The following is a 24,011-nucleotide window of genomic DNA, read 5'->3' as shown; positions in this document are numbered from 1 at the left end:
AAAGGAATATAAGCGTATGAAGATTGAAGAAAACATGAATGATGATGACTGACTTTGACACCTTAATTCAATAGATAATGTTGCTATAATTTACAAAGACACTGCCTAATCTCAATTATATTGTATACATTTATACTTTCACATTTCAGTTTCAAATAATTGAGTTTAATGATATTGTGACGTGTATATTTTTTCGCTATTTAATTTTAACACAAATATATATTAAAATTATCATGTCATGGATGTTACATATATTTTTTATATATTTTCAAATTAAGTTATGTAAAACTTTTGCAATTTAGTATGATATTTGGTATCCAGTTTTATTATATTTCGGTATCAAATTCGATACCGGGGACCGGTACAAACTGATCTTATCCCTAAAACATACATCACTTTCAAGAATCATACACCGTCTTTTCATTATAAACAGTCGTTTACAGCGGGGTAACTGTCGTTTACAACACCGGTAAGCTAGTGTTGAAAATCACCAGGTTCTTTGCAAAACTATCAAATATATATTCTTTACACATAAGATTTCATCTTCTGTCTTTATAGAACTTCATTACAATGTTCTCGTGGAAAACTATTGCGAACAGTCTAGAACAACTTTTTAGATTATATATTTATTTTCATAAATTCAAATATAGTCATATAGATGACAACATTGTATCAGTATCATTGGATGCTTGAAATTGTAACAATAGCAATGGGCATGGTGCCTATTCAAATTATATATCTTAGAATTACCAACATCTTGTGTATTAGGGTTTCTTCATGTTTTTTGTCTTTGGGTTTAAAACAACATAGAAAAGAGATAGAAAGAGAGATGGGTGGGGGACCATCAGCGTTGGTGGGTTTGTGTAACATCTTACTTTTAGTAATATTAAATAAAAGGAAATGTGTTTATTTAAAAGTGTGTTAACATTTAATTATGTTAAATAAAATAATAGAGTGTGGACTTGGTTAATAAAATGATGGAATAAGGGATAGTGATAGGCCTTAGGTCCATGGGCTTAAGGGAGTATAAATACTTCTTAAACCTTCCTAAAACCCTCATTCTTATTTCCTAGCCTCCTAACACTCAAAAACACACACAAACACTCCCAATACATCCGACCGATATTCAAGCCTAAAAACCGAGCTTAGATTTTTTGATAGATCGATAAACTATATGAGAGGTTAAATCGTAACCTAATGCGCGCCAAAAAGGTACGTTTTATGTATAAATGTTGTGTTTTTAAGAACGGTTTGCCCTAGGACTTAGTACTAAGGCAAATCGGGTGTAGTTATACCATAAAGATATAAGCTTGACGTTAAAAATGGACTTATTAAACCTGTTAGTAGATGTGGTTCACTTAGAAACCCTAGATCTAGCTTAAATACGTTTAAAACCAATAAAGGTTCATGCTTTATGGATAAACGATTAGATCTTAGTCGAAAATGGAAATGAAAATGTTTAAAAGATGACATAACACTAGAATATGAGAGTGGATGCTAAAACATGTGGTAAAAATGATAACACAGGTATAAATACCCCAACAGTGGGTGAATTCGAATGCAAAGCTAGCGTTCGAATACAAGTGGCTGACATTCGAACACAAGAGTTATTCAAATACAAGGGCCATTCGAATACAGGGGTATTCGAATACAAAAGTCATTCAAATAGGTGGACCATTCGGATATAAAGGTCATTCGAATACAAGGGTAATCGAATAGAGTGAACCATCTGAATACAAGTTCCTTCCATTCTAACACAAGCCTATTCGAATACATGTCTAATCGAATACAAGGGTATTCGAATACAAAGAGTATTTGAATACAAAGGGTATTCGAATATAAAAAGGTATTCGAATACAAGGGTATTCGAATACAAAGGCATTCAAATGGAAAAAGGGGCACTCGATTGGAATGAACCAGACTTAACCATTTCTGCTGAAACATAAATAATGTGTAGGGTAGTTAATTGATACATATAATTGATATACAGTTAGCCGGGCCCAGTTAAGGAAAGGAATCACTATTAACTCAGAAAGAAACATGAGACATGTGAGTTTCTAGCCCCATTCCTTGTTATGTTTTTGGGGTTGTGTGCATACTCAATGTGAATGTTAACACACTTACCTTAAGTGGTAAGTGTATGTTATGATGATTGATGTGATAGTTATAATTATGATATGAATGAATGCTTTACGGTACGTGAACGATCTTCAGATATTGCACGTACTGTCAAGTGGGAATAACATGTTGAAAGCATGGAATAAGTATGTAAAAGAAAGTATGTATGAATAGTACATGTATGTTAATGTTACTACTGAAGTTATAAATGATGGTTACGCTTATAAAGGTAAGAAAAGGTAGGGTATGTTTGTATTGTAGAAAAGGGAACCGGGCCCTAATAATACTCGAGTCAAGAGGGAACCGAACCCTAATAGTATTCGAGGTGAGAGGGAACCGAGTCCTAATAATACTCGAGGCAAGAGGGAACCAAACCCTAATAGTATTCGAGGCAAGAGGGAACTGTGCCCTAATAATACTCGAGGAAAGTAGGGTATGATTATGAAAGAAAGAAAGTATAAAGTATGAACGAAAGTAGGTATGTATGAATGTATTGTATGTTGCCTAATTAACTAGAACTCACTCAGCGTAGCTGACTTTTAGTATGCATGCATGTGAGTTGGTTGAGGCAGTTTGCTTGACGTGGACACATGACATGGAATTGAAGACACTGGCATCTTAGGGAAAAATGTTATGTTTTTTTAAAGACTTATGTTTTATTTTAAAAGACAAATGATGTTTATTTAAGACAAGATTTGATTGTTATGTAATATATATGGTTGAAGTTTTTATATTCCGCAACTATTTTAATTAACTATGATATTTAGAACTGTGTTTATGACTAAATCCGACATGAAATGTAGGGCACCGGGACCGGGGCCTTACAATTTGATTTATGGACCCTTGGTGGTGGTGGTGTTGTGTTGGCGGTGGTTCGCTAAGGATGGTGATTGTTAATGGCAGTGGCTAATTTGTCTGTGTTGTTGTCGGGTTCTAACTGGTTCTATACGAGGCGGTGATGATGAAATGCAGGGTGAGCATAATCTGTCTTCGTAGATCCTATTTGCATCTTGGTGTGACAATTCAGATGGTAGTATTATGCAATTCTGATTGCAGCCAACGACAGAATTGGACAAGAAGAAATTTCGTTGCTACATATCTAAGCCTTATGGTTGTATGTTCATTACTATGTGGTTATTCGATATGTGGATGTTGCTCAATTTTTTGTACAATTTTTATACTTCCTTTGGTAGTTTTATGTTTGTACATTCTTTGATTCATCCCTGCATTGTTGCCGAGTTCGATTTCTAGACCCTTGGAGACGGTGGTGTGGTGTGGGTGTTGACGGTGGTTTTACTAGGGCGACTGTTGTTGATATGGAAGCCGGTCTAAGTCCTTTGTTGTTAGACTTTGATATTCATGAGCTAGTCTTTGTTATTTTTCTTAATGTTTTGATGTGTTGACGCGTGGGTGAGCATCGAGGGTTGTGATGCTCATTGGAACCCTATATTGTGAAAATTTGTTGGTTTGTGCTTAATTGTGTTGCAGCTGATCCTTAGCATGTATATTGTGCAGCATGGGGAAGTATTGTTAGTTTTGGTTGGTTGCAATTTTAATGCGATGATATGTGCCTAAGCATCAAGGGCTATGATGCTCGCATGAGCCCTCTGTTATCAAAGTTTTATATTTCATAAAAATATTGCACGTCATGTTTATTTCTTAGGTGTTTTTGAACGTCGTAGGAATACTCGGTTACATTATCGCTTCCCCGCCACAACACGTGGGGTCAATGTACTAGTACACACGTATAAATTATTATCTGAGTTATTAACAACTTATTTATTTTTAAATAATTTAATAATTCCTTTTAAAAAAACTCATACATTTTTTAATCATGCTCTTAAATCTAAATATTTTGTTATACAATGTGCTTTAAACCATTGTCACTTGGGTAATGTTACATTCATCCAATACCTTGGTACCGCACTACCATTAGAACATGAGTTTTGCTATCCTATGCCGCCCCAAACTAAAATACGTCATCCCTGTTTCAAATGGTTATTTGATGAATCCTCAATGACCATTTGAAATTTGAGGATTCTTGAAAGGCTGTTCGAAATATGAGAATTCGTCAAATGTCCATTTGAAAAGTAGGGTATGATTTGACATTTGAACCCGTAAATGCCCATTTGACGAATGCTCAAACGACTATTTAAAAAATAACGTGAGATTATAATTACGACGAGGAAACCTCTAGAACAAAGGTTGTTTGGTCTGTCACTTATTATTTAATTTAAGTAATTGATCATTACAAATTAATTCAACACTAAATTTTGTCTTATGAAATACAAAACTATATACCGTGCGTATTCCTTTATCACTTATTTTCTAACCATCATTTAATTGATCATTACAAATTAATTTAATGTGAAATTGTAAAATATTTTGTCTTATAAAATAGTAAACTATATATCGTACATTTTCTAACCATCATCTTTATATAAATATCTTTAACTGTTATATAAAACTGTTTTTCCAAATCAACATAACAATTGGTTTAATATTCAAAAATAAATACATTTGATTGAGTAATTTGATATCTCCACAAAATTAATATTTAATACAAACAACACTACAACTTTTTGTCTTTTAAAGCAATTGTTAAACTTATAACAAGTTAACAACATTTTTAAGTTAAAAAGATAAAATGCTTGATTTTATATTGTTAATTTCTTTTAACATAGTATATAAAAGTTACACGCATTAAAAAAAATTTGAATGTACCAAGTTAAAGAAAACAACGATTGTGACTTTATTTATAATATTTGATATGTTAAAATTAGTTAAACAATTTATTAATTAAAATATGTTAATCTAGACACTAAGTAATACTCTAAACTCCTAAACTATTAACCGGCAAGTGTATCGGTCGACTCTAGTAAAGCTAAGTAAGTCCGGATATCGAACCCAAAAGACTCTTTACATTACGTAACTAGCTAATTAAACTCGACTTACTGACACGACTATTTATTAATATTATTGGGGGGGGGGGTAAACTAATTAATATTAAACTAACTTAACCCTAATTAATTAAATAATATAACACAATGATTACTTATAAACCCTAATTAATATTTAATTAATAAACTAATTGAAACCCTAATTTAATTAAAAGATTAATAAACCAATAAATTACTTTGGATTAATTCAGATGATAAAGTAACTACCTAGGCTAGAATCCCTTAAGTTATGGCTATCAATTAACTGGGATTATGTTATGGAACTGAGATCGTAAGATAAACCCCAGAAATAAAACCCAAACAGGACCCCTGACCCTTCTTAAGAAGGCACCTATGGGTTTCTAACAAGTTTTAAGACAAGCCAGTTTTATATATTTTACTTCTTAACGGTTATTTAATTATTTATGTTTAAGTACCTTTATAGTGAAATCCTCAAGTCCCGGATCAATAATCAAACACGATATAAACAAATAACTCTTGTTTATTAATTAATCAGAAAATCTAACTCAAAAAACTGATTACAAATTATCAAACCCTAACTCGGTTTGACTCTTGATGAACCCTAACTCGGTTACATCGTGTCCACCATCTATAATGCATAACCACAACTCGGTTTATATAAACTAGCGTAACTTGCTAGCCAAGACATTACCAAATATAATAAACCCTAAATGTAACCACATAAACCCATTACATAATAATGAATCCCATAGGCCTAATAGGTCCAACCAGTCACCTACACGTGACGGGCCTAGTAAGTTGGAAATTACTTCCAACAATCACCCCCTAATTTCCGACTCGAAATAAGTGGTTCTTCAACTCCGAGCATGTCTCTTTTGCCCTGTTTGATTTGACCCATTAACTTGACCTTCTCGGTTTTAACAACCATCTTTGCCTTGATCTCCCTGGAACTCTCCTGGATCCATGACTGTGTTCTTTCGGCTCTCCCGAACTCGACTACTTCTGTGACCATGTCCTCGACCATTCACTCGATCGTATGAAATCTCATAACCACTCATTTGGCTACGATTCCGGTCATCTAGTCGAGCGGACATTAGTCTTCTTGATCTTCTTAGTGAGCACCCGGTCCGATCCAACAAATCAAACTCTTATATCAGAACATAACTCGTTCAACCCTTATAAAACAAACGCTGAATTAAACCCGCTTGTCCAACCCCTTTGCTCCAGTCCGTTAGAACAAATACATAAAGTAATCAAACACGATATAAACAAATAACTCTAATAAGAAAATCTTACTCAAGAAACTGATTACAAATTATCAAACCATAACTTGGTTTGACTCTTGATGAACCCTAACTCGGTTAGATCTTGTTTACCATCTATAATGCATAACCATAACTCGGTTTATATAAACTAACGTAACTTGCTAGCCAAGACATTACCAAATATGATAAACCCTAAATGTAACCACATAAACCCATTACATAATAATGAATCCCATAGGCCCAATAAGTCCAACCGGTCACCTACACGTAACGGGCCTAGTAAGTTGGAAATTACTTCCAACAAATCCTACCCTACAACGCGAAAATCAAAGGTAGCTAAGCAAGCTCAATTGACTTAATAGACTAAGTTGACAATTCAAGCCTAGACGAACTTCTTATGAAGAACTAAATCTAGCAATCATAATCAACAAAGATCTATCAATAACCTAGCACCTTACAGCTTTCTAGGCTAGCAGCTCACTTTTATTTATTTGATTAGTTTTATTGTTTCTATGATCTTATTCAAATTCAATCTCAAACTAGTCAAGAACACACGGTAAATGACCTAACAAAACCCTATCATATGAAAAAATCAACAAGGGTGATGTGAAACAATAAATCTAAGCAAATAAAACCAAGTAATCATATGCATCAATTAAATCAAACTCAACAATTTACTTAAGACATAAAATCCATAATTAAAAGAATCCCAATCAAAATTCAAGCATTCAAAGGTTCATCATGACCTAGGTAGTTTAACAAGTTTAGCCTAGCATCATGTAATCAAAATCAAACAAAATAATAATATAAGAAAACATGGTGAAAATAATGAAGAACGGAAAATCAAAGGTGATATAATCTGTAAGCTTCACTCTTGAATGTGTAGCTTTTCACCGGATGCTCTCTTGCCTTCAAAACCGCCAAGAATCTCGAATAATAGCTCAAGTAATCTCCAAATTCGTATGGTGGCTATAGGGTATTGTTCAGTTAAGGTTAGGGATGTTTATGTAGTGAAACATGGCTCAAAACTTGAACAAAAACGGCAAACAAACTGGTATTTCCCTCTCTAGGCGCCGCACGACCAGGGGTAAGAGCCTGGCCGAGCGACGCGGCGTGCTTTATCCTGGTGGTCGATCTGACCAGTTCTCTAGCCGGTTCCTTTCCTGATGCGTTCTGGCTTTTCGTTTTGGCTATTTTGACTCGTTTTTCGCCCTTTTCGACCACGATCAACTTCCGGAACCTACAAAACACAATAATGTTAGTAGTATACAAATCTTAACTAAAAACGAACAAAAACTAATTAAATATTAAATAAAATATACAAGAGAAATATGCATGTTTATCATTATATCAATATTATGATTTTGGTTGGATATAAATAACTAATATTTATTGAAATATACAAATAACTAAGGTATATATTTGATTAGGGTTGCAAACTCATCGAAGCGAACCAAACAATGTCTTGTTTATGCTTGTCCGCTAAGCTTTTATCAGACAAATGAACGGTTCACGAATACCAAACTGAACAAAATTTCTTGTTCGTATTTGTTTATTAAGAAAATGAACTTGTTCGTGAATGGTTCACGAACGCAAACGAATGATACACGAATGAACACAAACAATGTTTAATCTAATTTGCTAACTGACAATGGTTGGTGTCAATGGTTTGGTCCGGCTACCAAGCTTGCGTTGGTGTTTTTTTTAACATTCGTGTTCATATGTTAACTAGGGGTTTACCCGCGCTTCGCGACGTGGGCGTGAAATTACCTGTTGTTGATACGTGTTACGCCTTATTATAGTACATGTACCAACATAAATTGTTTGTAATCGAATTTTCCCCAACATCAATTATTTGTAACCGAAATTTGCAGGTCCACTAACTCCAACCCATAGTTTGTTTTCAATCACACCACCGAAATTTGCAGGTCCACTAACTCCAACCCATTGCTATATACTTGCATAGTATATAGCAATGGGTTTCTTGTCAACCCGTTGACCCAAAACAGCCCCGACTGCATAATCACTTGCATCACACATTATTTCAAAAGGTAAACTCCAATCAGGTGATTGTAAGATCGGGGCTTCAACTAATTTCAATTTCAAAATGTCAAAGGACTTAGCACATTTGTCATTAAAGTTAAACGGGGCATCCTTAAGCAATAAATTACATAAGGGTTTGGTAATGTCACTAAAACCCTTAATAAACCGTCTATAAAACCCGGCATGCCCCAGAAATGATCTAATGCCTTTGACATTGGTGGGATGAGGTAAAGTGGAAATGACTTGGACCTTAGCCCGGTCCACTTCGATCCCCCGACTCGAAACAACATGGCCCAATACAATTCCCTCTTGGACCATGAAATGACTCTTTTCCCAACTAAGAACCAAATTCGTTTCGACACATCTTTTCAAAACTCTTTCGAGTTGGTTTAAACATGACTCGAAAGATGTGCCGAAAATCGAGAAATCATCCATGAAAATTTCCAAAGACTCCCCCACCATATGTGAAAAGATACTCATCATGCACCTCTGAAAGGTGGCGGGGGCGTTACATAACCCGAATGGCATTCGCCTAAAAGCGAATGTGCCATACGGTCACGTAAATGTGGTCTTTTCCTGATCTTCAGGATGAATAGTTACCTGGTTATACCTGGAATACCCATCTAGAAAATAATAAAACTTTTGACCAGATAGTTTTTCAACAATTTGATCGATAAACGGAAGCGGAAAGTGATCTTTTGATGTTGTCGCGTTCATTTTACGATAATCAGTACAAATGCGCCACCTGGTTACCGGCCGGGTGGCGACCTCGTTACCTGAGTAGTCCTTGACGACTTGGATGCCCGCCTTTTTCGGTACTGTCTGTGTCGGGCTCACCCTCGTGCTGTCTGATATGGCAAAAATAATGCCAGAATCTAACTAGTTTAGCACTTCCTTCTTCACCACTTCCCTCATGTTCGGGTTCAACCTCCGTTGAGCATCGTGCGCAGGTTTGACAGCTGGATCTGTTAAGATTTTGTGCATCATGATTGAGGGACTGATTCCCTTCAAATCCGCTATCGTACACCCGATTGCTTCTTTATTCGCAACCAGCACCTCTATCAAAGCATTATCCTGTTCAACAGATAAATTAGAAGCTATAATAACAAGCTGTATTATTCTTACCAAGAAAAACATATTTTAAATGCTTTGGGAGCTCTTTCAGCTCGACTTTCGGTGCTTCCAGCATTGACGGTTTCAACCCGGTATCAATCTTCTCGGGAAGCGGTTCCACCTGAACTGACCATGGTGGACGGTCTCCTCTCACAGCTGTGATGTCCATTTGTTTTTCTTCTTCTTCCAGCAACCTGTCTGTTTCCACCTGTAACCTGTCAAACATAAAACACGTCTCCGCTGTGCTATCCGAGCTGACGACAGAGTCGTATAGCGGGATGCACTCGTCAATGACATCAGCCATGAAGCACTCGTCATCGACCGGAGAATTATTTCCACGTGTGAAATCATTAATTCTCAGCTTACGGTTACCGAATTCCATGTCAACAGTACCATTTCTACAATTAATGTTGGCATTCGCGGTAGCTAAAAATGGTCTACCGAGGATAACCGTAGGCTGTTTGGTCCGTTCACCCGGAACATAATCGAGGACCAAAAAGTCAACTGGAAAATAAAAGTCTTCCACCTTAACAATAACATCAATCAGTATTTCTCGAGGAAGTTTCGGTGTCTGGTCAGCCAAGACAACCGTGGTGGCAGCCGCACGAAGCGGGCAAAAGTCATACTGATCGTATAAAATGCCCGGGAGAATACTGATGCTAGCTCCAAGATCTAAAAGCGTCTGAGTCATTTTAAAATCACCCATTTGAATGGGTATAATGGGCGTTCCCGGATCTTGTAGCTTCGGTGGAAGCGAACCCAAAAGAATTGTACTCACATTATCGGTAAAATCAATTTGTTTAGGAATCTTATGACTCTTTTTTTGTGTGCACAGCTCTTTCAAGTACTTGGCATAGGCGGGAATTTGTTTAATGGCATCTAAAAGAGGGATGTTAATTTTGACTTGTTTAAACGTTTCCCACATTTCTTCTTGTTGCGGGCCTCGTTTTGATGCCATCTTCGCCTTTGATGGCGCCAACAAAGCATCGGGATATGGAACATTTTTCACTTTTTCCTTATCCTTAGAGTTGTTGGTGTCATCCTTCGGAACCGATTTATTATTTTTAGTTTCACTTTTGATAGATTTATTTAATTCAATCGGTTTCGGCTCGTCATCACTGACGAGGGTTTCATCAACTTCTTCCACAACCCCATCAACCAATGGTGGTGGACCCCCAACCTTATTATCATATTTCTTACAATTACGTAAAATACTTACCTGGCTGACGTGCTTTTTCGAACTAGAACTGTGATGATTCGGGTTGATTGTGGTGTCGCTCGGAAGTTGGCCCGCATTCTTTTGTAATTTCGCCATGTCTGAAGCGAGCTGACCAATTTGCTTCATCATTGCCTCCGATGATTTATCCCGTAACTCGAACTGTTGCTTCATTTCAGCCTTTTGATCAGTCATAACTTTCAATAACGCATCCAATTTCGAGTGTACTGAGTCGTCCGAATTACCCGAGGACCTTTTATGCTGATCCTGATTACCCAAAAAAAATGTCACCCCGGTTACTGTCTCTGTTATACCCCAGATTCTGATTACTCGAGCCCTGCTGATAACCGCTCTAGCGGTAATTACCCTGCGATCTGTTCTGGCTCGATCCTTGAAAGTTCGGGTTCAACTGAGAGGTCGCGTTCCCGTAGCGAAAATTCGGGTGGTTCCTCATGCCCGGGTGATATGTGTTCGAGTTGAACCCTTGGCCTTTGGAATCCCCGTAAATATAATTAACTTCCTCGGTGTCATCCTCCACATCATCATAATAATCGGAACAATTTTCTGCTTTATGCCCGATTTCACCACAATCTTCACAAATCGGGAATTTAACACCAACTTTCCTAACCTCTCTTTTCTTACCCTTTTTCAACTCAGCCAATTCGCGTTCTAACTCAGTAATTCTTTCAGATTCACTCATGACTGACTTAACTGACTTGGAGGAATTACCACGTCTTCGTCTTTCCGCTGCTGCCTCTGCTTTGGAATCTTCACACATAAATTCCAAAAAATCCCAATCATCCTCCTCAGGCTGATTCAGCAACAGACCATTACACGAGGTCTTAAGATGCTTTCGGTCCTCGTATGTCAAACCATCAACAAAGCACTTAACCAGTTCCCACAGTTCGATCTGGTGATGTGGGCATTTCCTGATCATGTCTTTATATCGGGTAAAGGCTTCGTGAAATAACTCACCAGGTAACTGTGAAAAGTGACAAATGTCAGAACGGGCCTCGGTAGTCTTCGACTGTGAATAAAACTCGTTTAGAAACACCTGCTTCATCTCGGCCCAATTTCTGATACTGTGCATCGGCAGTGAATTAAACCAGAGTTTTGCTTTATCTATTAGAGAAAACTGGAATAATCGCAACCGAACTTCATCCTGATCGAATGTACCATCACCAATAGACCCACAAATAGCCGAGAAATCGGTCAAGTGCGAATACGGGTCTTCTGAAGCTAACCCGTTGAAATGAGGAACGATGTTAATGTAAGATGGCCGAGACTTAAAAGTTTGTTGTCCCTGCACCCGTTCCTGTGGGACCAACGGGGATGCTTCGTCTGAGATAGCCGGTCTGAACCGACTGTTAACACCATGAGCCGGGGCTATGTAATTTCTCCTCTGCCCCCCCCGGGGTTTCCCATACCGCCCCGGTTAACTGGAATACCACGAACTCTTTCGGGTCGTTCTACCTGATTTATCCTTTCTCGACCTCTCCCGTTTCTGTTGTCTGCTTCAGCCCGTCTTCGATTACCAGGCTCCTCCACCTCATCTTGATAATTATTATCACCCTCAATCTCTGGTTCACCAACCTCGTTCTCGGGCTCAGCCGCCCGATTTCTTCTAACCCATCGATCTACCTCATCATCAGCTGCCCGAAAACCATTGTTTCTATTATTATCTTCCCCCTCATCCTCATATTCAGTCGGAACACTCGATCGAACATCGTCAATAATTATCCGAACTCTACGGTTGGGGTTATTGTTCGGAATTGATGGTCCTGCTTGGTCAATGTTGAGGTTTAAGTTTCTGTTAAGGTTTCGGTTTCGGGTTTGATTTCGGGTTCTGGATGCACGAGCTGAGTTATTTTGGGCGTTTTGGTTATTTTGCTCGTTTTGGTTATTGAAATTGAGTGGTGGAGGTATGTTATTTGGGTGAAACTGGTTATTCTGTGGGAGTGGATCTTGGTTTTGGTTGTTGTTCTGGTTCTGGTTTCCATTTTGGTTATGGTTCTGGTTTTGGTCTTCTATCTCAGAATTTCTGTTTTGTACTCGGTTCTGCCAAGCTAACCTCTCGATTTCGGGCTCGTAAATTAACGGAGACTGTCGGCCCGAATGGCGGGTGTGCATAAACCTGTAATCTGCACAACTAACACAACCCGCGTAAAATACAGATAAATAAAATTTAAACTAAAATTTGAAAACAAAATTAAAACTAAAATTAAAATTAAAAATAAACACAAAAATCAAATAACACGAAAAACACTAAGCGCACTAACTCCCCGGCATCGACGCCATTTTGATGATCGTCGTTTGAGTCAATCAAAAACCTAATTATTCTAAATAGTTAGAGCAAGTAGGGTATCGTATCACAAGGAGTATGTGGTCAATGAATTCGTGTAACAGATTTACTATTATGAAGTAACTGGTTTTTAGTGCTGATCACACAAGCAAATTTAGTAAAAGTAGAGAATTAAGCAACGAACAAATAAACGAGTTGTAAACAGTTAACAAAGCAAATCACACCCGGGAATTCAAGTAAGCAACCAACAGTATCTCATGTAACCTAACAGATTGATTATTAACGATTAACTGAAAACTGATCAATCAGACAAAACCTTAGACGCCAACAATTACTTTACACACGGCACTGGTTATCAAACAGTCCTTGCCAGCGTGACTCAGTTAAGGGTAATTGTACGTTTTATCGTACTCAATCTAACCAAACAGTTATATGACTAATTATCTAGCAACTGGTAACAGATCGTTCAGACCAACGTAAACCTAAACCGACCGAACACACAGAAATACCAAACATCAATAATCATATATCAATCATCAATAATAATACAATAATATTCATAGTCACATGAGAAAAACTGTAAAGAATACAAACTATACATCCCGGGTGCGATTCTAGGAGATTAGCCGAGCCTAGACATCATCAAATCTTCGATACGGATGATAGGGATCATGCGGGAGGTCTTGACACGAACTAGGATAGTGGAAATCGCTTATAAGACTGCTGGAAATCGCCTTTGGTTCGTAAAAACGGAGTTAGGGTTTCTTGTTGATGAAAAAGAAGTTATAAACAAAAAAACCCGTCTGCACCACCCATCGCGATACGCGATGGGGTCTTCAATGGTCCATCGCGTATCGCGATGGACCAGAAATTCAAAGTTATTTTTACCCCCATAGCGATACGCTATGGGTCTTCAAGGGAGCCCATCGCGTATCGCGATGGGTCTCCTCACCAGCAATTATCATTAAACTTCTCGTTTCGCGTGCTGCACATCCCGGGTCTTCATTCCATGCTACAGCAGGTCCATATTGAGCACTTTAACATCTGTGACCTGAAATCCAGTAATACACGTATGTATCGAAAGTTTTAGAATAAACAGTTAAAACTAAATAATAAACGAACTAGAACATATACAAATTAACCGGCCATCAGGCCCTGCCCCCCTGTTTTTTTGCGCAGTAGTGTAAATCAACCATTTTTCCGTCCGAAAATTTGTATACGTAGTGTAAATTTACCCGTTTTATACCGAAAATTTGATGCCGGCCCCCATAGTTTATGATTTTTATAATACATTTTGAGTCCGGCCCCTCCCGACGAACTCGCCCAAGCTTCAGCACTGTTTATAGTCCTGCATTTGATATTATGATTTTTAGTAGGGTATAAAACTAACATTTATTTAAAAAATTGAATAAAATCAAGGTCTAATATATATATCCTTTAAAACACAAGGGCTAAATTTTCCATACTTGAAAAAAGAGAAAAGAAGGCTGGAAATGAAAGTAAATGAAGATTAAAAAAAACAAAAAATGGTTTATGGAGGTGAGAGAGAGAGAGAAGGGTTGTTCTTGAAGTATTGACCTTTCAAGATATAGACAACATCTTTTCTTTCCTTTGATTCTTTCATTTCAAATACAAACTTCACCACATAAACACTCAATTAATTTAGGGTTTAATGTGTGTGTTTGTGTGTATGTGTGAGAAAGAAATAAAGAAAGAGAAGGAGTAAGAGAGAGATTCAATTAATTGATTCATCCATCTACACATCTTTATTTTTTCTTCATAATAATAATAATATCTCCATACCCAAATCCCATTTGCATCTTTGAAAGCTCAAGTGGTGTTTATGTGAAGAAGAAGAAGAAAATCAACAATCAGCTTATGCATCACTCAACAACAACTACAGACCTCCTACCATTTCAACATATTCACAGGTACTGGCTTCATTTTGTCTATGTGTGTGTTTTGCCTCTTTTAGTTGCTGCAATCAGACATGTTTATTATTATTATTATTATTATTTTTTTAAATCTTAGTCTTGTCAAAGTTAAAGTCAGTGAGATGGTTTTCAAGTTTGTTAATCTTTTATACAAATCAAATTGCTTTCTCAAGTTTCTTGATGTTGGGTTTTGCTTATTTGCAAGATTATTATTTGATTTGATCAAGTATGTGAATAAAGAAAAGAAATTTGAATTCTTTTGTTATCTTTATGATTTAGGGTTCCTTAAAGATGAAAACTGGAGTACCCAGAACCAGTTTCTTGATTCTTAAACCACACTGTGTGTATTTGTGTGTTTCCTTCTTTTAGTTGCTGCAATCAAACATGTATTAACCTTAATTCTTTTAATTTTAATTTTTGCAAAATTATAGTTCTTTAAACCGGTTAATTGATCAATGTGCTTTTGTATATATGATGTTTGCCTGTTAATCTTTAGTACAAATCAAAATGATTTTTCAAGTTTCTTGATTAGGGTTTACTTGTTTAGTTGTTTGTACAAAAAATATAAGATCTTTAGTTTGATTTTGATCTGTATGTGAATAAAGAAGAAATTTGAATTCTTTTGTTATTCTTTTAATTTATGGATCCTCCAAAATGTCAACTTGGAGCTCCAAGAACCGGTTTTTGATGAGGGTTTTGCTTTTTTGTATAAAATAGTAAGATTATCAATTTGATTTCATCAGTATGCTAATAAAGACAAGAAATTTGAATTCTTTTGTTATCTTTTTGATTCAGGGTTCCTTAAAAATGAAATCTTGGAGCTTTAAGAACCAGTTTCTTGATTCTTGAACCACACGGTGTGTATTTGTGTGAAAGTGTGCGCAATATGGACAACGGCAACGACAACGCCAACAATAACAGCAACAGTAACAACAATAACAAGAATGAAATACCACCAACCGAGGAGCTATTAAAGAAAATTCATGATTTAGAAGAAAGCCATGCTTACCTCAAACAAGAAATGTCAATGCTAAAGATTTCAGATGACAACCAAAGATATGACCGCCAAAGGTCAAGTTCGGTATCCCCCCACCGACCTCGCCGGAGAACCATTGGTGGGGCCAGTGGGTTTTTTGAGGGCGGGCCTGTGGCGGCCTTCAAAATGGGTTCAGCATCTTGTCGGCATTCTTCGCCATTGAGGAGAGAGACCCGCAGTATTGATGTTAGTTATAGTAGTAGTAATAATAACAATAATTATAATTATAATATTAATAATAATAGACATGATGGTTGTGTCGTGAGTAGTGGTGCCGCCACCGAGGAACGTGGTGGTGGTGGTGCCACTGAGGAACGCGGTGGTGGTGGTGCCACTGAGGAACATGGTGATGGTGGTGCCACTGAGGAGCGTGGTGGTGGTGGTGGTGTCACTGAGGAGCGTGGTGATGGTGGTGCCACTGGAGGGGAGAGTGGTGGAGTTTGTGGGCCCTCGCTTGTGAAGCTATCGGAAACACAGTATTTGAATATATTGCAGTCGATAGGCCAGGCTGTTCATATATTTGATCTCAACGGGCACATAATTTATTGGTGAGTTAAAACATTTTCCTATCATATCTATTCTTCATTTTTCTTGATTTTGATTATTATTGTAATTATTAAAGAGTAGGCAATGTTAGGTTCCATAATCACAATTCACAAAGAAACACAAAACTAGTTGCAGGAAATGAAAAAAAAATTAAAAACACATCATTTAATAGTTCAACATTTTCTCTTAATTCATATAATTAAATTATGTCAATATGGATTCTTGATTAATTTGGGGTTATTAAAAAAGATTAGGTGTAGATGTGTTAAAAATGGACAAGTTGGGCTAGTTGGTTAACGGGTCAATAGTCAATACGGGTTTAAATTGCAAGTTGTTGGGTTTAGATTTTAGAAACACTTTTTATATAATTTTTTTAATAAATAATTGGTTTCTCATATACGATTACAAAATTTTTAATTTTTAAGTACCAGTATAATTGTTTTAAAGCTTTAATAAAATGATCGAGGAGGGTTTATGCAGTGAAAATACAACTGTGGGCAACGTTTGACCCTTTAAGCTGATCTTTATAATTTTACTCATTCGACCCGTTAGAGACAAAACATACCCCGAATAAGCAACAAGTTCGTTTGACCCGAATATACATGTAAATGAACCAAACATTCAGTGAATCGTTTGACAGGAAGTTTGTTTATTTGAATTTGTTTGTTTGTCTTTATTTATGTTCGTTTCTTTACATTTATTTTAAATTTGCTTGTAAACGAATGAACATGAACAAAAGTTTTTGTTCATTTATGTTCAAGTTCATTCGTTCATTTATGTACGTCTTTCCCATTAAAAATAGTCTAGTTTTAATAATATTTTAGGCACAACCCATGGTTCACATTTACTTTTAATTGGTTTTAGTTCAGTTATGTTCTTTTGTTCATGTTCGTGAACTGTTCGTTTATGTTGTTCACGAACAGTTCAAGAACGAACATAAAAGGACACACTCATTTTCTTAGCGAACGAACACGAACAAGAAAACCCTGTTCGTGCATGTTCGTTCGGTTCATTTACAAGCCTACAAATCGACGCATTCATAAGTAAATGAGTCAGAAACAGGAATTATATTTTAACATTGTGCACCAATTGGAATTTTGTAGGAACCGTACAGCCGAAGATCTTTACGGTTACACAGCTGCAGAAGCTCTCGGAAAAACACCCAACGAGCTTTTTGTAGAACCGGAAGATTATCACTTAGCTGATGATATCATACACAAAACAATAAAAGGGGGAGGCTGGTCGGGTCTGTTTCCAATTAGGAACAAAAGAGGGGAAAAGTTTGTTATTATTGCCACAAATACGCCATTTCGTGATGAAGACGGGACATTAATTGGGGTTATAAGTGTATCAAGTGACACCCGCCCGTATCGAGATATGAAGCCCGTGGGTCATATTAGTGCACCGAGGCGGATTGCTTCGGCTAAACTCGGGCTTGATCCTCAACAACCTTTACAAACTGCAATCGTCTCAAAAATTTCAAGTTTGGTGAGTGTTTTAAGATATTAATATAGATAGGGGTATGGTGGGATCAGGTTGAAAAGGGATTTTTTTTAGTACGGGTCAAAACAGGGTTCGATTAACATGTACGGGTCCAAACCGGGCTTGATTAACATTGACACATAGGGGTGTGCATGTATCATTTGGGGCACAAAATGAACCCAAAACCGAATATTCGCTTTTTGAGTGTTGAAAACTGTTCTTTTTCTGTTTGGTTTGGGTTCGTTTCGGTTCTGGTTTTTTTGTGGTTTTACCATTTTGTTGATTAATAGTTAATTGTTTATTTACAATTGGGTAAACCGTAAAAGTGGGTTATACTGTTTATCAACTTCTTATTAATGACTTAACATTCGAAAAAAAAAATGAAAATTCATAAATTCAGTTTGGTTCGGTTTTTTTAATTACTTGTAAAATCAAAACCGAACCGAATATCGGTTGTTGTGAAATATAGAACCAAACCGTTGGTTTTGTTTGTGTTCGGTCATTTCAGTTACCAATAAGTTTTGCCGGTTTCATGCACGCTGCTGCTATTGACGCAAATACAGCTTTTTCTCCATTTTTGTTTTGATTGACTTTCGACCACTTTGACCCGTTCTCCTTAAAGCTATTTTTTATTTGACCCATTTTACCCTTTGAGATAGAACACAACCCAAAAAAAAAACTGTTGGATTATATTATGTAACAATGAATCTTGATTATTGAAAACACCACAACAGGCTTCAAAAGTCAGCAACAAGGTCAAATCGAAAATAAAACCCGGGGAAAACTTCACGGATCAAGATGGCGGGGGTGCAGACGGTCATTATTCCGAAAATGACATAAACGCCCCTGACCATAAAGACGATGGATATTCAAGCGGAGCCAGCACCCCAAGAGGTGATAATCTTTCTCACTCACCATTCAAAGACCAAATTAGCGGAAAGCCCTCAACAGATTCCGGTGATGAAAGTGAAAACAAACTTGGTATCCACAAGATTCTATCTTCAAAAGCCGAGGCATGGATGGGCAAAAAGGGAATTACATGGCCATGGAAAGGAAACGAACGAGAGGGAGATTCGAAAATGGGTCGGTTCGGGTTTAATTGGTTGCATAATGAGCAAGAACACGAGGCGTCGAGTCAACAGTCGGGCTCGTCGAAAGTGGAAAGTCAACAGTGGGAGAATAATAATAATAATAACAATAATAGGAATGAGGCTCCGGGGTCGTGGTCGTCTTTTAATGTTAATAGTACCAGTAGTGCTAGCAGTTGTGGCAGTACAAACAGTAGTGCCATTAATAAAGCGGATATGGAAGTTGATAACTTGGATTATGAAATTTTGTGGGAAGATTTAGTGATTGGAGAACAGATTGGACAAGGTATGACATTTTGTTTGAAGGGTATTTTTGTCATTTGACGGTAATTTCACACTATCGATGTTTTTTTAATTAATTTAATGTTTTGATAGGTTCATGTGGGACGGTGTACCATGCACTGTGGTATGGATCGGTATGTTCTTCATCTCTCCCTTATTATCAGAATCACAGTTTTACCCTTTGACCAATTGTTAAATACCTTCTTTTTGTTTAATGATAACAACTTTAGTTACGGGTAACATGAGAAAGTTAATTATACATACATATTCTTTTTCTAGAAGTGGATGAATATTTTGGGACAAATTGAAACCTTTTCTCTGCTAGTTAATCGTTATTTTATTAGGCTACCTATACCTCGTATTATCTCGATGTTTAATGCTAAGTCAACATATGAAATCTTTTCCCTGCTAGTTTCTCTAACTACAAATATATCTATCTAACATATGCTTGTGTAAGCAGGATGTTGCTGTGAAGGTTTTCTCAAGGCAAGAATATTCAGATGATGTCATATTATCATTTAGACAGGAGGTATCTCTGATGAAAAGGCTTCGGCATCCCAACATTCTACTCTTCATGGGCGCTGTTATGTCACCTCAACGCCTTTGCATTGTCACAGAGTTCCTTCCTCGGTTGGTTCCCCGTTTACTTTATCTACACCCCCCCTCACACACACGCACGCATACATATGTTGTGTATATATACATGCATTGATGTGTATATTATTTTATGCAGTGGCAGTTTGTTCCGGTTACTTCAAAGAAATACAACTAGATTAGACTGGAGGCGGCGTATACATATGGCCGTGGATATAGTAAGTAACTATACAAAGTTGTCGTCTGTTTGTTTTATATGCCCATACTTTAATACTTGGTGGACCCTACAGGCACGAGGCATGAATTATCTTCATCATTGTCACCCACCCATCATTCACCGGGATTTGAAATCTTCAAATCTTCTTGTCGATAAGAATTGGAATGTAAAGGTTTGTTTCATATTATTTAATATCTCGTGTTGTTTTCTTGATATTGACAAATGACAAATACAAGTTTTAGTAATTTAGTTGTTAAAGGGAATTTAAGTCAATTTACCCAATGTAAAGTATATATTAGTTAATTGCGTAAATGGTCCATTTAGTTAATAAAGGGTAGTTTAGTCTATTTACTCACTTTTAACAGAAAAGCTAACGGAAGTAAGTCATTAATCCCAAACTCGTTACAAATCGCAATCATGAAAGCCAAGTTGCAATTTTTAGAACTTAGTACCTAAATATGTGACTTTGGCTAAACCACGAGGGTCATTTGTATAATTAACTTCTATTATATATTTTTATTATTTTTTCTTTTTTACCAATTGAATAGGTTGGGGATTTTGGTCTCTCTCGTATAAAGCATGAAACCTACCTTACAACAAAGACGGGGAAAGGAACGGTAATTACTTATATACCCTTCCTCAAGCTTCCATTAGTCGAGGGTAGTTTAGACATTAGAACGAGTTTCTTTAATAAACATTTATTTTCATTTTCGACTTTTAGCCCCAATGGATGGCCCCTGAAGTTCTTCGAAATGAACAAGCTGATCAAAAGTAAGTTTTATCCGTGTAAACTGATCAGTTTTCTTATAATAGAATTTAAATGCTTATAAAGTTTTAAATTTTATAATAATATTTGTTTGAAATATGCAGGTCTGATATATACAGCTTCGGTGTGGTATTATGGGAACTCACCACAGAGAAGATTCCTTGGGATAGTCTTAACTCGATGCAGGTACCGTACGATATTTTTTATCTGGAGTTTTTAAGGTCAAACTTAGCGTTTTCTATAACCGAAACATATGAGAATATGGAAGAAACCGAGACATTGAAATATCATATGTGTAGATTTTATTACAAATTATGTCAATGTTATATTATGTTGGAGTTTTATTATGTCAAGGATTTATTATTGTTATTATTTTATTTTTTTTTTCCGAATCAAAGATTTAAAAATTAATCTTTTTTGACCTTCAAATTCAAAATGTGCTTGTGTTTACAGGTGATAGGAGCCGTAGGATTCATGAATCAACGGTTAGATATTCCCAAAGACGTGGACCCACAATGGGCTTCTCTTATCGAAAGCTGTTGGTGCAGGTTCGTATTTTATCTTTAACTATTTATTTTTTTAGGTATATTATAAGGGGTGTAAACAAGCAGAACCCAAGCTCGCGTAAGGTTGAGCCCGGCTCGTTTTACTTACGAAAGCTCGAGCTCGGCTCATTTTCGCACTTTATTTCTTAGTTAAAACTCGGGTTGTGAGTTTTTTTTAATCTTGAGCTTGGCTTGTTTGTTATATATTAATTAGCTTCTATACAGATTATAAAATATGTAGGTTATAGTTAAATTTTTTTATATATTAATTAGCTTCTATACAGATTATAAAATATGTAGGTTATAGTTAAATTTTTTTATATATAACATAATATTTATTTTTATTGTTATTATATATATAATAACTGTTTGATAAATATTTATTAAATGTATTAAATAAAGATGATATAAATTATAAATAATAGGCTCCTTTACGCTTGTTGGCCAGCTCAAGCTCGATAAATGAAGCTCGGGCTCGTTTGTTAAACAAGCTTATTTTTATGCTCGGGCTCGTTTAAGCTTGGCTCGATTCCAGCTTTTAGTGAGTTGGTCCCGAGTAGCTTACAAATGGCTTGGCTTGTTTACGCCTCTATTTATATATACGATAAATCTGCATTATACGTTTTATAAAAGATGAGACAATCTTATTAAAGGCGTTTTGTTTTTTAGTGATCCACAATTGCGACCGACGTTTCAAGAAATACTAGACAAACTTAAAGATCTGCAGAGGAAGTTCACCGTTCAACTTCAGGCATTGCGTACCGCCTCTGCCACCACCACCGCCGCCAAAGAAAACAACGGCCCAAGGGAACCATAAAAGAATCACTCGAGTGTAAATCACTTTGACCCTTTTTTTGTGATGCAAAGTATTTTGAGTGTCGTGAGTCAGTCGTGGTGCCATGTCTGTAGTCGAGTTGGTTGGTTTTTATATGCTGATTTGGCAGTTGGTCGGTCGTGTGCACGCTTGTTGTTGAAACATCGTGGTCAGTTGAACACCAGGCGCCATTGTTTTGTGGTCCATTAGGAACACTTGGCGATTGTTTTGTATAGAGTACATGAATTATCATCATCATCATCTCCTCTTAGGATTATTGTAAAAGCAAGGGAATATCTATGTAGATTTGGAGTTCTTCATTTGCCTTTTTACACACTTGTTTATCAAAAACTTAAAAAAGTCTTTTTAGCACCTATATTAAAACAAACAAATCTGAATCATTTTAGTGTCAATGGTTTAATTTGTTTTTCGAAATATTATGTTTCTTATCTATATCTCTTTATTTTGCGTTGTATCTATACATGTGTAAGCCTAGAGTTGATCAAAAAAACCGGTTCCTGGAACCGAACCGGTGGACCCGAACCGGAACCGAACCGGTTCCTACCCGTTTTTGGTAGGAACCGGACCCTATCTGATTCAACCCGATGATCCGTGACCGGTTCTTGCGTTTCTGAGTGGGGCGGGTAGGAACCGGAACCGAACCGGAACCGGTTCCTAACCGGTTCTAGCCGTTGGATCGATTAAGCCGTTGGAAATCGTTTTTTTTTGGCCGTTTTTTGACCGTTGGGGTCAAAAATAGCCGTTTTTGGCTCCCCCAAGCACCCCACTACTAGTATAAATAGGTATTTGGTGTCATGGGTTCATCACAACACTCAAAACGCAAACCCGAATGCAAAAAAATACAAAAAAACGCTATTACAACGTTTTGAGTTCTCTAATCTCTTGTTTTCTCTTCTTCTATATTCATATTTGTTGTTAAGGCTGCCTCACAATCATCGGTTGGTCAAGGTTCCAACGCCGAACCAAGTTTCGTTCGTATTGTACCTCATAATCGTAATCAAGAGATTTGGTGCAATTGGGATTTGGTTGAATTGAGTGACCATTCATTGAAGGCTCGGTGCAAGTTTTGTGGGGTTTATTTAAACCCACTTTCGAATTCAAATTTGAAGAAACACATCGAAAAACCGTATTGCAAGGCGTTGAAAAAGAACGTCGATTCGCAACAAACGCAAATGGATAGTGAAGGCGGAATATTTACATACCAAATTGATTGAGTTCAAGATCGTATGGCGAAGTTTGTGATTCAAGAAGCTTTGCCGTTTAGCCACTTCGACAACTCTCGCTTAACTGCCATGATTCGAGATACGCTTCAACCACAATACACTCACGTAAGTCGTCATACTCTTAAACGTTATTGTTTAAAATTGTGGAAGAAGGCCAAAGAGGTACTAATTGCATATTTTGAAAATATAAATACGGGAATAAACTTAACTAGTGATGTTTGGTCGGCTCCACATGGTCTACCCGAATCTTATCTTTGTGTCACCGCTCATTGGGTAGACCCGTCATCGTGGGAAATGATGAAACACACCATTGCTTTCGAACTCTTTGAGTATCCACATACAGGAGATAATTTGTTTGAAATTTTAGATTATGTTATAAAAACTTATAAACTAGAAAATAAAATATTTTCAATGGCATTTGATAACGCGTCGAATAATACATCGGCGGTTGATAAATTAAAATTAAAATATACGTCGATTTGCAA

General features: G+C 36.7%; 1 protein-coding gene across 1 annotated transcript; it reads left to right on the top strand.

The window, feature by feature from the left end:
* The first annotated feature begins 14,723 nt into the window (after nucleotides 1–14,723).
* On the top strand, nucleotides 14,724–22,553 carry LOC143558426 (uncharacterized). Its single transcript, XM_077047265.1, has 14 exons — nucleotides 14,724–14,909; nucleotides 15,708–16,134; nucleotides 16,315–16,496; nucleotides 17,598–17,982; nucleotides 18,711–19,350; nucleotides 19,440–19,480; nucleotides 19,807–19,976; nucleotides 20,080–20,158; nucleotides 20,231–20,329; nucleotides 20,706–20,774; nucleotides 20,879–20,928; nucleotides 21,028–21,109; nucleotides 21,377–21,471; nucleotides 22,138–22,553. The coding sequence occupies exons 2-14, from the start codon at nucleotides 15,799–15,801 to the stop codon at nucleotides 22,283–22,285; spliced, it is 2,376 nt and encodes a 791-aa protein (XP_076903380.1). The 5' UTR covers nucleotides 14,724–14,909; nucleotides 15,708–15,798; the 3' UTR covers nucleotides 22,286–22,553.
* The last annotated feature ends 1,458 nt before the right edge of the window (nucleotides 22,554–24,011 follow it).

This window comes from Bidens hawaiensis, unplaced genomic scaffold, assembly GCF_021521415.1.
Source record: "Bidens hawaiensis isolate Kalapana, Puna unplaced genomic scaffold, B.hawaiensis_p1.1 tig00019456_1, whole genome shotgun sequence".
NCBI lineage: Eukaryota > Viridiplantae > Streptophyta > Magnoliopsida > Asterales > Asteraceae > Bidens > Bidens hawaiensis.
This window is presented reverse-complemented; position numbering and strand designations above follow the sequence as displayed.

What these genes read in the sequence shown, in the direction of transcription:
- LOC143558426 (XM_077047265.1), top strand. Translation starts at nt 15,799, where the DNA reads ATGGACAACGGCAACGACAACGCCAACAATAACAGCAACAGTAACAAC. An exon ending in TGGAGAACAGATTGGACAAG is followed by an intron (nt 19,351 to 19,439) that starts GTATGACATTTT and finishes ATGTTTTGATAG; the next exon opens with GTTCATGTGGGACGGTGTAC. An exon ending in GTCACAGAGTTCCTTCCTCG is followed by an intron (nt 19,977 to 20,079) that starts GTTGGTTCCCCG and finishes TATTTTATGCAG; the next exon opens with TGGCAGTTTGTTCCGGTTAC.